A 17,750-nucleotide genomic window follows, 5' to 3' on the forward strand; every position below is an offset into this window, starting at 1 on the left:
AGATCCAGGCTCCATTCTTCACACATCCCTTTCCTACATACCACACACAATTAAATCTTCCCTAGTATGTAGAGACACTGCAATGGTATGGAAGGCCGCCTGAAGGAAATATGACCTATCCTTGCAAATTTCAAAATATTTGGGGCTATGGACGCACCCAGATTTCCCACAGGGCTTTGAAAATAAGCTCTTTAAAGAATGGCAAAAAAAGGGGATAAGTTAGGAGGAATCATGACAACATAGTAGTTCTCTATCAGTGTGTCTGAACGTAGTGAATGACAGTTCTGCTGTCCAATGTAGGACAGGGGCGTGCTGAGCCGTCAGTATGGTGACAGCTCAGCCATCCAATCAGGACCATGGTGTGCCGGGCTTCCTCGTGTCTCCTGTTCAGAGTACTTACATGACTATTTAGCCAGCTCTTTGTCTTTGATTGCTGCCATTTGTAGTTTTGCTCATGAGGTGTGTGTGTTCTGTGCTCCTAGTCTTGTATTCTGATCTTTGCTGCCTGACCTTGGATTTGCCTTGACCATCCATTTGCCTAGCCCCTTTGTCGTGATTTGCTACCTTCTTGCAATTCTGACCTTGGGCCGTTTCCTGACTAAGCCTTTGTCTCATCCCTTTGTCTATGACATACTCTCCTGGAATTTGACCTCGGACCTCTTGACTACCCAGCCTCACAGCTTGTCCGTGAGTAGTGACATATATTTGTTATATAGATAAAAGATGGCTGACATGTGCAGATCTTGTAGACAGGTATGGGCTATCTTCCTTTCAAACGATCTTTACAAAATGTCACTGGAGAGATAGGTCATAATGAACTAGATAATATTATCACATTGGACATAAATGCTGTAAACATTCCACAATATATAGAAAAATCAGAGGGACTCTAGTACGTCTGTGTTCTGATTCGGTGTATGGGGCCTGGGCTAAACAACTAGGAGATCCTCAGGCGGTGGTGGAGGGGGGGAGATATTGGCAGGGTGGAAAACTGTTACAAGATACATAATCAATGAAAACTGGAGGGAGACACACAGTATCGTATAATGCATAGAGCTACGTATGGCTTTAATCTGGCGTTTATTGCCAAATTACACCAAAACAAACATTCACATTGCCCTAAATGTAAGGCCTATAAAACAGACATGTTTTATGGATTGTGGCAACGGATTATGCTTCAAAAATTTTGGAAGACTGTCCAATCAATTATAGAGAACCTTTAGCATATGAAATTGCAACTGAATTATATGCTGGCTACGTGGGGGAGGGATTAGATAAGAGCGCCTCAACAGATCGTCTTCCAGTACTTGTCCACTCCATTCTCATGACATCAAAAGAATGTATTCAGAAACACTGGCTATCGCCATCAACATCTTCGAGACGTCTAATCTTAGATCAGTTAAAGTGTTGACTCAATATAGAACATGTGGAATCAGAACGCAACAAAGATAAACTGACAAAGAAATTGGAGCATGCATGGCTTATAAGTCTCCTCACTCTGACATGCTAGGCTTGGCTTGTCACAAGGAGAAACGTTATCCCTTTGATAAGTGGAGAAACTTTGCTATGCAATGGAAACGAAACACTTGTTTTTTCCCTTCGAACGCACTGAAGGTATGCCCTGGAGGATCTACAAGGAGGCGCGGGTAAATCGAAAGTGTAACAATACTCTAAAAGGCCTTTATGACGCCCAAAAGAACTCAAATGTTTGGTACTGGTTTACAGAGGATAACAAAATCAATATAGAAAAGGATCTCAATTGGTCATTGGTTTAATGTCTGAAATGTCATTCCATTATTTCTTCATTCCCTGTATAATATTTGAAAAACTAAGCAAAAATATGTTGTAAAAAAAAAAAAAAAAAAACTTTTTGATTTTTCCACCGATGGAGCTGAATCAGGGCTTTTTTTCGAGGTTTATATGACTGATTTTCTTTTTATTTCATGTTTTGGGAGAGGTGCGACAAAAAAAAAAAAAAAATAGGAAACTGACATTATGAGTTGTTTACAACAATTACCGTATGAATTAAATTATATTAGAATTTGATGGGTCAGACTTTTACGGAATCGGCGATACCAAATATGTTTTTTTTTTTTTTTTCCAGAATGGGAAATAGAAAAGTGATTTATACCGTACTTTCTTTGCATTTTTTTTTTACATTTTTCAATTTCTCAGGTTTTCAGTACTGCGGAGAAGTCATCTCTGTAGTCCAGGAGTTACGGCACGTCTTCTGCAGGACATGATACATCTCTGCCCGACTTGGTAATTTCCAGGTTACTCATTCTAGAAATGGTGAGTCTTATTTCTGATGGCGTTTATTACCCGACTGAGAGGCGACCACTATCCACTATGGGAATGATCATTATATTCTCAGCTACAGAGAAATTGTATTAATAGGACGAAGTTCTGGTTTCTACCCTAAAACAAGCAAGAATGTTAACCCATAAATAAAAGAATTGCCAGGTTATTAATTTATTTATTTTTTTTGCTTTTGCATTTCAGCAATTAGAAATTTTTACTTATTTATTTATTTTTACTGACATGGGTGTACGAGGCCTTGTTTTTATGGGGTAAAACTTGTATGATCTTTCGCAGCTGTTTGGGGTTACCGTACATATTTCATGTGCCATCTATATAGAAAAAAAAAATTCTAAATAGAAAAAAATGTGATTCTCGGCATGTGTGCATCTTTGTTTTTTGTACACACACTCATTTACATGTTGAGTGACCTGATGTAATGTTTGCACAAGAAAATGTATTTTACTCATATTTGGAAGAGGGGGAATTATTACATTATTTTTTTTACATTTTATAAAAGATCTCTCTTGGATACTAATACTATACTATCAATTGGGCATCTATAGGAGCTCATAATACACCCTCAGCTGCTGCAGAACCTCATAATACACACCTCAGATGCTGCAGAACCTCATAATACACCCTCAGCTGCTGCAGAACCTCATAATACACCTCAGCTGCCGCAGAACCTCATAATGCATCTCAGCTGCCACAGAACCTCATAATACACCTCAGCTGCCGCAGAACCTCATAATACACCTCAGCTGCTGCAGAACCTCATAATACACCTCAGCTGCTGCAGAACCTCATAATACACCTCAGCTGCTGCAGAACCGCTTAATACACCTCAGCTGCTGCACAACCTCATAATACACCTCAGCTGCCGCAGAACCTCATAATACACCTCAGCTGCCGCAGAACCTCATAATACACCTCAGCTGCTGCAGAACCTCATAATACACCTCAGCTGCCGCAGAACCTCATAATACACCTCAGCTGCCACAGAACCTCATAATACACCTCAGCTGCCACAGAACCTCATAATACACCTCAGCTGCTGCAGAACCTCATAATAAACCTCATCTGCTGCAGAACCTCATAATACACCTCAGCTGCTGCAGAACCTCATAATACACCTCAGCTGCTGCAGAACCTCATAATACACCTCAGCTGCTGCACAACCTCATAATAGACCTCACCTGCTGCAGAACCTCATAATACACCTCAGCTGCCGCAGAACCTCATAATACACCTCAGCTGCCGCAGAACCTCATAATACACCTCAGCTGCCGCAGAACCTCATAATACACCTCAGCTGCCACAGAACCTCTTAATACACCTCAGCTGCCACAGAACCTCATAATACACCTCAGCTGCTGCAGAACCTCATAATACACCTCAGCTGCTGCAGAACCTCATAATACACCTCAGCTGCTGCAGAACCTCATAATACACCTCAGCTGCTGCAGAATCTCATAATACACCTCAGCTGCTGCAGAACCTCATAATACACCTCAGCTGCTGCAGAACCTCATAATACACCTCAGCTGCTGCAGAACCTCATAATACACCTCAAATGCTGCAGATATTTTTTTGTGAGCAGGAATGTTTCCATTATTCTTCAAAAAGAGGTTCTGTAGTAGCTTAGGTGTATTATAAGGAATATTACGACTCTACTATAAATGTCCTCAGCCTGATGATTTGTAATATTCTTATCATTGACTTTGGTCCTATACACACAACATTCACCAACAGAATACAGTACATTTCTCATGTGACGCGTCCTTATTTCATGGTCTGACCCGGACCCAACAGCTTATTTGGTTCGGTCAGGAGACCTGCGGCCGGTCTGGGAATAGCGGTTCGTCCATGAGCTGTCAAACTTGGATGTGTGGAGCCGACAACATGAAACCTTTCATAAAAATTACAGCATTTAAGAAGCTGAATATTTCCAACTTCATCCATATTATAAGCAGAATATAGCAAATCTGGACCTGGTAGGAGCGGTGACAACATAAGGTGACTTATAGGTATAAAATACACACAAACATAAATGTAATAACGCAAATGTAAAACATACCACCGACGTAAGGGCCATCTGAAAACTGTAGATCCTGGCCAGGCCAAAGTCCGCCAGCTTTATCTGTCCATTGCTGGTGACCAGGATGTTCTGAGGTTTCAGGTCTCGATGTACGACTCTGTGCGTATGGAGAAAGTCCAATCCTTGAAGAAGCTGATGCATCATGTCCTGAGAAAAACAGTGAAATAAAAAGATGAGACTACATCTCAGCTCTAAATTGCTCGAAAAGTGTACCCAATGCCACGGAAGAGGCAGGACCGGGGCAACGTGCCAGGAAACTGGCCCTGGATCCTACTTGGTTACCTATTGACCACCTACAGTGAAATGTCTTCTTGCACGCAGAATATTGACAAGATATTTAAGGCCGTGTTCACATAATACATTTTTGCAAAGAAGCAATTGTACCACATTTTTGAAAAATGTAGCAAAAAATAACACGCATCATGTGAACACAGCCTTCATTTTTTCCTAACTTTATTTTTCAGTAACAAAAGTAAAACCCTAATGGTCATATTCCCACTGCTTTACAAAAAAAAATGTAACAGCAACCTGCTCCGATTATTGCATTTTTTGCTGCATTTTTCCATTTTTTATGCTTTTATGGTGCAGATTTGAAGCGTTTTTTAATAAGATTTTTGGTGCAGAAAAGCTGGAATTCTGTTGACCAGGTACATATTCGTTTTTGCTTTTTTTATTCTTTTTCATACATGTGGTTTTAAGATCTGTAAAATGTTTCTTGTTCAGATATTGAAATAATTTTTGTCATTTTTTTTGTCATTCGTGAGACTTAATTTCTTTATCGTTTTTATGTTTTATTTTTATGTTTTTTTTAGTCAATATCAGGAGGAAAGAATAGTCAATTTGTGTCTATTTTTAACTTATTTTAGGTCCACAAAAGACCACTAAAGTACATTTTAAATTGTGTTCCCCTTTGCATTACAATTCTTTTTCTATATTGGCCACGTTTTATTTATTTTTTTCTCATTGGTCGTGGCTATAAACAGCAATTGGAATTAGTGGTAGCTCTTTTTTCTGCTTTTCTATTTATTTTATTCAATACATTTTTTCACGCATGGTGCCCTTCTTAAGGCCCTTTGGGAAGCATTTTACCATTTAAATGCATTTTCATTATTGCTGATTTCCCCTGTAAATGGGGCTAGTATACTAGCCTTAGTTACAGGGTAAATTCAGCTTCCTGCATCCACTGTGGAGCTGATTTGGGTCTGTTAGGATCAAGCAGCTCCTGCTCCCTTCCAAAACCCGTTGATCATATGATCGCTGAGTCCAGAAGAGGAAGCACTGTCAGTTGTGTCTGACAACAGAGAACTTGTTTAGAAATGGGTATACAGCTATCAGGAAGGCGTAGATGGTAATAAACCATCTCTGCCTTCTCTGTGGTCTGGTTATGTCTGACAGCGAAGTCCTCTCTTCTACACCTGGACGTTTTCGTGCAGCTGATGGTCTAAATGGGGAAATATCTCTTGAGCTTGGAGATGCAGGTGTAACGTAATCTAACAACATCAAACAGGTCACCGGAGAGTCAGAGGTGGAGGCCCAATATGGCACAGAGACACCAAAAGACAGACACTAGGACTAGAAGCAGCGGCACGGCTGAAAAAATCTCATAAATTTAGTCGTGAGGGTGAAGAAATAAGCTCATAAATCTTCTTGGTCCTCAGGACAATCTCTGCCACTATTAATGAGTACTCCGACAACATCTCCTGGTGTGTCTCGATTTATGGTATGGAGCAGAGACACAAAAAAAAGAGGAGGAAGAAGAGGATGAATGAGCGAGCTCTCAGATCCAAAGCAAAACAGTTGACGCATGTCGCAGCAGAGGCCGAACCAATACCGGCGGATGTTTACCTGGCAGTGAGTCAATGTAATATCTCCCATCAAATGGGAGGTGTTAAGACACGATCTGCAGAAGGTGGCAGAGAGAACCAGAGGGGTAGAAGGCTGTGTTAGAGACTAGAAAAGGCCTTGTTGCCATTGAGGACAGAGGTGCAACCAACACACAAAAAGCCACAGATTTATTGGCAAAAGTTGATGACCTCGAAAAATTGGCTATGCCAAAATAACATCAGTTTATTGGCGGTCTTTGAAAAGACCAAGGGGGCAAATCTTTGGCTAGCAGAGATGTTTGGGCTAGACAATCTGACTCCTCTAGTTGCCGTTGAGAGGGCCCATAGGGTCCCTACAGACCCCCAAGAAGACAACTTAGCACCAGTTTAAGTTCTTGCAATTATAAAGACCAGAACAAAATCTTAAAAATGACTTGAGGCGCCAAGACGCTACACTGTTTTTTAGTGAGTGGTTGGTCTTGGATAACTCAGGTCTTCACCAATTGGAGAAGGTTTTCTATTCCCTACAAATTCCAAAAAAAATTAATTTTCAAATATGTTCCAATAGAAATATAGACCTACGGTCGGCAAAATGATGTATCCTCCACAAAATAATTTTGGGATTATGTGACTAAAAGACCTTCATTAATTCGCCAGAGCAAAAAATGTCTAAAAAAAAACAAAACACATCCCTCCAGCTATCTGTGCATTACATGTACACTCCGAACATTTTAATACACACCGCTTTATATTTCAATTTTCCTGCTGTGCCCCAAAAGGAGAAATGAACACTTGCAGTTCAGTTGATCACCTTATGATCGCCTTATCTGGTGGTATTTCTAGTATAATGGGACTTTTGAAAGTAGAAAACCCCTTTATTCATCTTCTGCCTAAATGCTGTATAAAAACGAGTTTTACATGGCATCCTGTTTCCTCAACTCTGCTTCATCGGATCCTATGATTCCCAGTTGCTTCTCCTGTTGCCGCTCTGCCACAACGTCTTCCATTGTTCCATCTGGATCTGCCTACTGCACTGACGTCACCTGTCCGTGCTGTGTGACAAATGCTCATCTGATTCAACTGCTTTGATGATCCATCTTAGCAGGTGAGATGTAATACCTACACAGAAAAGCGGCCATGAATGCCCCTCCAAAGAAGAAAAACTATTAAAGGGGACACTGCTATGGACCCTTAATTGTCAAGATACTTTGAAGTCCTAGAGGTCAGACCCTCAGAGATCAGTATATGATGGCATATCCTATCGATGCTTACTAAGATGGAAGAGCCCATTAAATGAGTTGTCCTCTATGAACAATTTTCCCCATAAAAGCTGAAGTTTGTCCTTCTACTGGAACTCCCAGCAATCACCTCCTCTGCGGAGGAACTAGCAACAATTGTTAAACTTCCCTGCAGCACCTCCACAGGAGAAATTAAGTAATGCACAGTCCGTATTGGAACCAAAAGGCTGTCCATGTAATGCACAGACAGACTGGGAAGCCTTTGGAGTTGCTCTCTACTCCAACTTACTCCGACTTCCCCCATCACGGAAGACATCCATTCATAACTGGTGGAGCAGACTTCACTGCCCGCCTTTCCTCCAGGTCCACAGTTACATGTGGCCTACGATAACCTATTCATTGTAAATACTATAAGAAGGTGACAAACGCGTTTCAGATCTTCGCTGGGTCATAGCACAAGGCTTCAATGAATGAACCGCGACTCCAGGAAATGGAATATCGCTGGTAGTTTGAGGAACTTCAATGTTGCAGATGTTGATAAGCGAAGCTGCGGGCAGGCAGGAAAGGTACGTTACAGCATGGGGCTTGGTTCTTCGTCTCCCCTTTCCTGCAGCTGTGACTGGATGGAAGCGAATTCTCTCCACTCGTCTAACCTCAGAGATAATGTCTGTAGGACCCCGAGAGACTTTTTTTTTTTTCTCTATAACGGTCATTTCCTCTCTGGTGTAACTTGCATGACAGCATGTGACAAGCAGAAATTAATGGGGACACTGCTGTGCCAATAGCCTTGAATAGCTGTGACACTGGATGCGGGCTGCCTGCTCGGCCACCGAGCCAAGACCTCACATGAAACGTGGCCAGGGGCCCACTGCGCTATTCACTGACAAGCCAGCTGGTTGCTGATTAAAGAGATAAAACAATGCCTCGCAGTCACAGAGGGAAAGGTTTAGCAACTGCTCCAAAGAAAAGTTGTTTTAACCCTCTTGTAGTTTTTGCAGACCCTCCCAATACCATCAAAACCTACTCGATAAACACGCAAGTCCATAAAGAAAATGTTGGCGCGTCATCTCAGGCAGCTTATCCTAAGATGCTTTCCAGCACTTCCTCGTGGATAGACCATCAATTTTGATTCATGGAGGCTTGACCCATATGCCATCAAACTAAAGGGGCATTTACACTGGCCGACCCATGGCCATCAAAGCTACTTAGCCTATTAAATGACGGCCAATCAGCTTCTATTTAGACAAGCCAAGCTCACTTCAATGCCCACAGAACAATTATAATACCGATCGTTCTGTGCATAAAAGATCATTGTTCTCAGCAGCACATGTCCTGCTTAAGAGGATTTACACTGGCCTGTGTTCTTAGGATCACTCGTTTCCCGATTATCGGTTTGTCTAAGTTAGCAAAATAATCATTCGTCACATAAAATGCTATTAAAGTTTGTTTACAAATCATCATTCTTGGCAGCATACTGTTCTGTGTAAACAGGTCACATGCTGCCGAGAAAAATCATATTCCATGAGCGCAGAATGATTGCATTACCAATTGTTCTGTGTGCATGTACAGTACAGACCAAAAATTTGGACACACCTTCTCATTTAAAGATTTTTCTGTATTTTCATGACTTTGAAAATTGTACATTCACACTGAAGGCATCAAAACTATGAATTAACACATGTGGAATTATATACTTAACAAAAAAGTGTGAAACAACTGAAAATATGTCTTATATTCTAGGTTCTTCAAAGTAGCCACCTTTTGCTTTGATGACTGCTTTGCACACTCTTGGCATTCTCTTGATGAGCTTCAAGAGGTAGTCACCGGAAATGGTCTTCAAACAATCTTGAAGGAGTTCCCAGAGATGCTTAGCACTTGTTGGCCCTTTTGCTTTCACTCTGTGGTCCAGCTCACCCCAAACCATCTCAATTGGGTTCAGGTCTGGTGACTGTGGAGGCCAGGTCATCTGGCGTAGCACCTCATCACTCTCCCTCTTGGTCAAATAGCCCTTACACAGCCTGGAGGTGTGTTTGGGGTCATTGTCCTGTTGAAAAATAAATGATGGTCCAACTAAACACAAACCGGATGGAATAGCATGCCGCTGCAAGATGCTGTGGTAGCCATGCTGGTTCAGTATGCCTTCAATTTTGAATAAATCCCCAACAGTGTCACCAGCAAAGCACCCCCACACCATCACACCTCCTCCTCCATGCTTCTCGGTGTGAACCAGGCATGTAGAGTCCATCCATTCACCTTTTCTGCGTCGCACAAAGACACGGTGGTTGGAACCAAAGATTTCAAATTTGGACTCATCAGACCAAAGCACAGATTTCCACTGGTCTAATGCCCATTCCTCGTGTTCTTTAGCCCAAACAAGTCTCTTCTGCTTGTTGCCTGTCCTTAGCAGTGGTTTCCTAGCAGCTATTTTACCATGAAGGCCTGCTGCACAAAGTCTCCTATTAACAGTTGTCGTAGAGATGTGTCTGCTGCTAGAGCTCTGTGTGGCATTGACCTGGTCTCTAATCAGAGCTGCTGTTAACCTGCGATTTCTGAGGCTGGTGACTGGGATAAACTTATCCTCAGAAGCAGAGGTGACTCTTGGTCTTCCTTTCCTGGGGCGGTCCTCATGTGAGCCAGTTTCTTTGTAGCACTTGATGGTTTTTGCAACTGCACTTGGGGACACTTTCAAAGTTTGCCCAATTTTTCGCACTGACTGACCTTCATTTCTTGAAGTAATGATGGTCAATCGTTTTTCTTTACTTAGAATTTGTATTATGGCAAGAAAAAATCAGCTAACAGTCTATTCAGTAGGACTATCAGCTGTGTATCCACCTGACTTCTGCACAACACAACTGATGGTCCCAACCCCATTCATAAGGCAAAAAATCCCACTTATTAAACCTGACAGGGCACACCTGTGAAGTGAAAACCATTTCCGGTGACTACCTCTTGAAGCTCATCAAGAGAATGCCAAGAGTGTGCAAAGCAGTCATCAAAGCAAAAGGTGGCTACTTTGAAGAACTTAGAATATAAGACATATTTTCAGTAGTTTCACACTTTTTTGTTAAGTATATAATTCCACATGTGTTAATTCATAGTTTTGATGCCTTCAGTGTGAATGTACAATTTTCAAAGTCATGAAAATACAGAAAAATCTTTAAATGAGAAGGTGTGTCCAAACTTTTGGTCTGTACTGTAAGTGACCGCCGATTTGCTTCTAAGTAACCGGTCAGCAGTCTTTTAACTGCCACTGTAGATGCTGCCGAGAATGATAAAAAAAATAATTTCACCCGACGAACAAGCATCTTGCTTGTTCATCGGGTGATTAAGAGCTGATTTAAACAGGACAATTGTCAGGAAACAAGCATTCCAAGGAAAATGTGCCCCAAGAGATGGGAAAAAAGTCTAGAAGTTGTAGAGCTAGTAATGTACTCACTGCCCTCTGTAGTTTATATATACTAGCTGGGAGTTATGGTACATTCTGCTGTGTAGATTTATCTATGGGTCATAACACGTGCCGAGTCGCTTAGTATGTTAATAGAAATTACCACTGTAGAATTAAAGGGGCCTTTTACATGGGCTGATGATCGTTTGCTCGTTTCTTTACTGATCACATCTTTTATGCAACAACTGATCATATGAACCCCTCCTTTATGATTACAACTCGTGAACAATAGTAAAAGAGCGACGACTGATCATATGAACCCCTCCTTTATGCTTACAACACGTGACACTGGTAAATGAGCAACGATAAATCATATGAACTCGTAGACATTAGTAAATGAAAGGAAACTGATCATATAAACCTCTCCTGATGATTACAAGTAGACATTAGTAATTGAGCAGCGACTGATCATATGATCCTCTCCTAAAAACTACAACATGTAGACAGTGGTAAAAGCGACGATCGATCATAAGAATCCCTCCTGATGATTACAACACACAGGCATTAGTAATTGAGTGTTGATTGATCAGATGAACCCCTCCTGATGATTACTACATGTAGACATTAGTAAACAAGGGACGATCGATCATATGAACCCCTCCCAATGATTACTACATGTAGAATTTAGTAATCGAGTGACAACTTATATCAACCCCTCCTGATGATTACAATATGTAGACATTAGTAAACAAGCGACAATTGATTGTGAGAACCCCTCCTGATGATTACAACACGTAGATATTATTGAAAGGGAGTTGATCGATCATATGTACCCCTCCTGATGATTACAATACAGAAACATTAGTAAACGAGCGATAACTGATCGTATGGACACCTTCTTTATGATTACAACACGTGAACATTAGTAAACGAGCGACAACTGATCATATAAGCCCCTCCTTTATGATTACAACATGTGAAAATTAGTAAATGAGCGACGACTGATCATATACGCCCCTTCTGATGATTACAACACGAACAACAATGGGCTTCCTAAATCCTCCATTATTGTTCATCCTTAGCTCCTAAGTAGGTGAACCCACCCCACAGTGGTTGAGTCTAATGCCCGTTATATAATATTAGTCAATAATATCTCACAACAGGAGTCCATACCCACAGAAAGCAGACGGCTTAGACCTTTAATTGGGCGTACTGGGAATCTGTATATTTATACGCAGTACCCTTCAGGTCCCCGGCCGTGCCCTGACCCGATGAACACACAGAAGAATCATACGCTCCCCCCTTGAATCTACATCTACATCGTCTTTCATTGAGTTGTAATGAAATCTTCACCCTCTCGATACAATGCTAAACATTGTTTACTGGGGTAGTCTGAGGGCAGCGAGCGATACTTCAATGAACAAAATTGGCTGCCATCCCAATTCCGGAAATCTGACATTAAAAACTTGTAATAGAGGCAATCGCGGCTATCAGGAAACAAGACCGGACCGGGCAGCTGATAAGAACAGTAACCAAAAGAATGAGAGACATTAGTGGGACGGCACCAATGGGCACCTCAGATATTTCCTATGTGCAAATGTGTGAACTGTACCCTAACCCTGGATCTATGGTAAAATCACAGAGTTTTATATAACTTAACCACTTCACGGCAAATATATGTTTTTTTGCGGTTTTGATTTTTCCTCCAGGAAGAAGAAATTAGTGGGTACCACAAAAAATATATGATAAGTAGAGACTGGGGCGCTACAACTTACCGTGCAAAAAGAAGGAGTCAAGTAGGAAAGGAAGCTGCACAGAAAAATGGTGCACACCCAAGCATGAAAGATGGTAAAAAAAATGGCTTTATTAAAAACATAAGTGCTGAACAAAATAAAAACAATTAAAAACACATAAACAAAGTGACAACAGGCAGGGAAAAGATATAGTAGTCCAAAAGAGAAAAATATGCAAATATATTGTTATACATATACACAAATACTGTATTTTGCGGACTATAAGACACACCCCAAATTTTGGGGAGGAAAATAGGCAAACCAAGAAAAACATTTTTTAAATAAAATGTGGTGCGTCTTACAGCGAAGGGGGGGAAGGGCGGCTGCGGTGGAGCGGGGTCACAGGAGGCAGGGTTGCTGCTGCAGGAGGCTGGCGGCAGCAGGAGTGGGGCGATGCTGCGGGCCCCGTGCTGGGAGGAGGTGGTGTCCTGGCGGTGCGAGGCTGTGGGCTCTGGGCTTTCATAAAATGTCTGCGGTGAGCAGAGTCCCCTTCCCATTGATTTCCCTGTGGTGGGCTTTGGGAAAATGGCAGCCGGAGGCAGCGCATGTGCAGACTGAGATCTTGGGAGCAACCCTGCCTCCTGTGACCCCGCTCCACGGCAGCCTGTAAGCTACATTCAGATTATAAGATTGAAATAAAATTTGGGGGAAAGGGGGGGGGGGGGGGTGCGTCTTATAATCCGAAAAATACAGTAAATACCTTGCCAATCAGGTATACAAATAATGATCAATATGAAAGTAGTCCCAGGTAATACATCAAATAGAAGCAGGAGAGATTCTCAACGTGTTGAAGGTGAATCATGCAAGATACTGAATACAAAAGGTAACAATATAATGGGATTACCACCGATCAAGCATGAAAATTAATGGGCAAGAAAAATAACCAATAATGACAAATATCACCATATAAATATTAGTTTTAAGTGCAAAGTGTCAAATAACGTATAAAATATGTCAAATGTGCCCAATGGATAATGTAAAGTGCAAAGTGTAAAATAAAGCATAAAATATATAAAATATGGCCAATAGATAAAATGAATAGCTGCATGAATAAAATGCAACTAATCCTGCAAAACCATGACCATGTAAAGATGGAAGCCAGGAGGACAATGTATATTTAGTATGGACCCTGACTATGACTTTGTACTATAAAGAGACACCATCCTGATAGGATATAATGAAAAGTTACAAGGAGACATACATACAAGTAATGGTATACCCGATATGGAGCGTTTCGCTACCGAATGTAACTTTGTCAGGGGTGGTCAGTCAAATGTCAGTCAGGCCAGGTATATATAGTAAGTGCACTTACAAATGATTCGGTAAACACCAACACGTTTGTGCGGCGTCCACCGCACATCATACAGGGGTCGCCGGGAAAATGATTGCGCATGCGCGAGAAGAAAACATAAGAACCATGGGTAAAGCATGTATCCAGCGTGGAAGAAAAGGTGGCAAAGCGTTCCACCTGCCGGAAGCATGGGTATGAATGGCCGAATATGGCGGTGAAGAGAATGAATGAATGAATAAATAGACAGATATGTGAGAAAATAAAGAAAGTGCAAGTGCAATAATAGAAAAATTAACACAAAAGTGGTAGGAGAGAAAGAATGTATTTATATCTCCATTTTGTAATATATGCTTATATATAAATAGTAAAAAAATATGAAAAAAATAAGAAAATATTTAGATTTGAGAGTCCTCAGGAGTCTCAAATCTAAATATTTTCCTATCTACTGGCTAACATGGTACAAAAATTATATATATCTTTTCCCTATATGAAAAAAATGTAAATAAAAAATATTATATATATATATATATATATATATATATATATATATATATATATATATATATATATATACGAAAACTAATAAATATGGATTGAGAAATAAAAAAATAGTTACTATAAATATAAAGAATGAATAAATAATAAAGAAAAGAGAAAAAAACAATAGTTTTTTTGTTCCCTTCTTCAAGAGACATTTCTTTTATATTTTTCCGTCAATATAGCCCTACAAAGGCTTGGTTGCAGAAGTTGTAGCTTTGAATGAAAATGTTCATTTTACCATGTAATATACTAAAAAAACAGGAAAAAACACAATTCCAAATGGGGTGAAAAATATGTCTGTGTTAAAAAATTACCTTACGATACGATTCTCCAGTTGATATCAAACTTGTATAATTTTCTTTTTATTTTAGTGGTGAAATAAAAAAAAAATCAGAAGTCTATAAAGAGAAAAAAAAGAAAAATCGGTCCCTTTTTACCATTTTATATAACTTTTTTATTTTTCCATCGATGGAGCTGTGTGAGGGCTTGTTTCTCTTTTGTGTTGCGAGATGATGTTTTTATTGGTACCTTTTAAGGGGACATACGATGTTTTGATTGCTTTTTATGTAATTTTATGGGCAAATGAGCCAAAAAACTCCAATCCTGGCATTTAATTTTTTATTTTTTTTTACGTTTACCACATGGGTTAAATAATTTTATACTTTGATATATCTGACTTTTATGGATGCAGCAATATCACATACAGTTAGGTCCAGAAATATTTGGCTAGTGACTGATTTCAGCTCTGCAGGCCACTAATTTTTATTTAATATGAAACAACTCAGATGCAATTAAAGTGGAGACTTTCAGGTTTAATTAAAGGGGTTTAACAAAAATATTCTGTGAAACGTTTAGGAATTGCAACCATTTTTCTACAAATCCTCCTCATTTCAGGGGCTCAAAAGTAATTGGACACATTAACTTTACTATAAATAAGATATTTATTTGTAACACTTTGTAGAGAATCCTTTATGGGCAATGACTGGCTGAAGTCTGGGAGCCATGGACGTCACTAAACGCTGGGTTTCCTCCTTTGTGATGCTTTGTCGACCTTTACTGCAGCTGACTTCAGTTGTTGCATGTTTGTGGCTCTTCTGTAACATGCTGCTCGATAGGGTTGAAATCTGGATTCTGACTCGGCCAATGCAGAATGTTCCACTTCTTTGCCTTTGCAAAGAAGTGGACACTTCAGAGTTCATCGGGCTGCTTCTGTATTCAGTCACATTATCAATAAACACTAGTGACTCGGTGCCATTGGAAGCCATGCATGTCAGCGCCAGTACACTGACTCCACCATGTTTTACAGAGGATGTGCTATGCCGATGATCATAAGCCGTGCCAAGCCTTCTCCATACTTTCTTCTTCCCATCATTCTGGTACTGTGACGGGTGTGTCAGACAGTCGCCCTGCAGTTGGTTGCAGGAGAACCCTTCATTTGGCATTACAGATGTCTTCTTAGCTGTCTCACTCTAGGACCCAGCGGCTACCTCCCTCCTGCTCTAATTAACAATCAGGCCTGGGTGTTTGAATACTTCCTGGTTGCTACACAGAGGTGCTGGTGATATTCACATGACCCCTTGTGAAGGCTTGGAGCAAGTGCAGTTCTTACGTCCTCTTTGGTGCTAAGAGGATGTGTGTGCAATCTCCCTGAAGTCGATTCAAGATAAGCTACTTCCCCCGTGTCTATCTCCCCTTGCTGTCTTTAGTTGTCAGTGGGGATCGACTAGCGCTCACCCTCCCCTTCCCTATCCAGTGCAAAGAGCTAAGCAAATACAGGGATAGGTTCCTGTGCGGCGATTGGTGAGGAAAAAATATAGGGTCGGTAGGGGGAGACAGGGTGATCGCAGATCAGCCTAGGAGGTCTCCACTTCCCCCTTTCCCTAGTGTCTGGACTCTCTTCCCCTCATCCCTTTGTGTCGCACTTTGTCTTTCCTACACTGTGCGTGACAGGTACAGGTTGATCTTAGTTTTTGTTTTCCAGAACTGTGCGGCTTCCTTAGATATTTTTTGGTAAAGTCTAATGTGTCCTTTCTATTTTTAAGGCTGATTAATGGTTTGCACCTTGTGATGAACCCTCTGTATTTGCGCTCATGAAGTCTTCTCTTTATGGTAGATTTAGATACTGAGACACCGACTTCCTGGAGAGTGTTCTTCATGTGGACAGATGTTGTGAATGCGTTTTTCTTCACCATGGAAAGGATTCTGTGAACAACCACCACTGTTGTCTTCTGTGGATGTCCAGGCCTTTATGAGTTCCCAAGCTCACCAGTACACTCTTTTTGCAGAATGTATAAAAATGTTGATTTGGCCTCTCCTATCATTTCTCCCATCTCTCTGATGGATTTCTTTTTTTTTTCAGCCTAATGATGGTCTGTTTCTCTTCCATTGAGAGCTCCTTTGACTGCATATTGTGGGTTCACAGCAACAGCTTCTAAATACAAATGCCACACCTGGAAACAGCTGCAGACCTTTTACCTGCTTAATTAATGATGGGTTAATGAGAGAATATCCCAAGCAGCCAGCCCATTAAAGAGCTTTTGAGATAAATGTCCAATTTGTTTTGGTCCCTTTAAAAAGAGGCATCTACATATTAAACAGCGGTAATTCCTAAACCCTTACAACAATTATGATGTGAATACCCTCAAATGAAAGCGGAGAGTCTGTAATTTAAGCCCATATTGATTATATAACTGTATATTGAATATGTTTTGGTAAACAGCTAAAATGCCAAAACTTGTGTCACTGTCCAAATATTTCTGGACCTAACAGTACATTTAGACTTTTTTTATATAAATGTTTATTACGGTATATATATTTGAAAAAACTTTTTTTTGTACTTTTCATTTTCTTTTTAATCTTTATAGGGGACTTGAATCTCTGTTGCTTTGTTCTATATACTTCAACGCTACAGGATTATAGTACATAATAAATTGACGTTCTCTTATGAAGCCCAGCCCCATTACCCAAGACCACTCCAAACACCCGAAGTGAGGAGGATATCAGGAACTGATTAAAGGGGTTTTCTAAAACTTTCCTCCCTCAGTTACGAATTGTTTTAAAAGAAAAAAAAAAAATGTGCTTTTCTCACCCTCCCCGGATCCAGCGCTGAGTCTCTGTCGCTGCTCCTGATCTCTATTATTGTCTGCACGGATAACACCGAGCTCATCAGATCTGCCCATGTAGACATTACAAGCAGTCTAGCCCAGAGATTAGCTGCAGTGCTGCCGATGTGAGATCACCGCTGCAAACAAACAGAGACCTGGGCAGCGGTGTAAACTCAG

The 17,750-nt window shown here is 40.7% G+C and overlaps 1 protein-coding gene across 1 annotated transcript in view; it reads right to left on the bottom strand.

Moving 5' to 3' along the window:
• CDK6 (cyclin dependent kinase 6) overlaps nucleotides 1–17,750 on the bottom strand; it is a 186,604-nt gene that overhangs the window by 102,379 nt on the left and 66,475 nt on the right. Inside the window, exon 4 of the mRNA XM_073677376.1 lies at nucleotides 4,379–4,546. Within this exon, the coding sequence (XP_073533477.1) occupies nucleotides 4,379–4,546 (168 nt within the window). The remainder of the gene's footprint in view (nucleotides 1–4,378; nucleotides 4,547–17,750) is intronic.

The sequence above is a fragment of the Phyllobates terribilis genome, unplaced genomic scaffold (assembly GCF_046119375.1).
Source record: "Phyllobates terribilis strain yellow unplaced genomic scaffold, ASM4611937v1 Scaffold_4__5_contigs__length_816908805, whole genome shotgun sequence".
Classification (NCBI taxonomy): Eukaryota; Metazoa; Chordata; class Amphibia; order Anura; family Dendrobatidae; genus Phyllobates; species Phyllobates terribilis.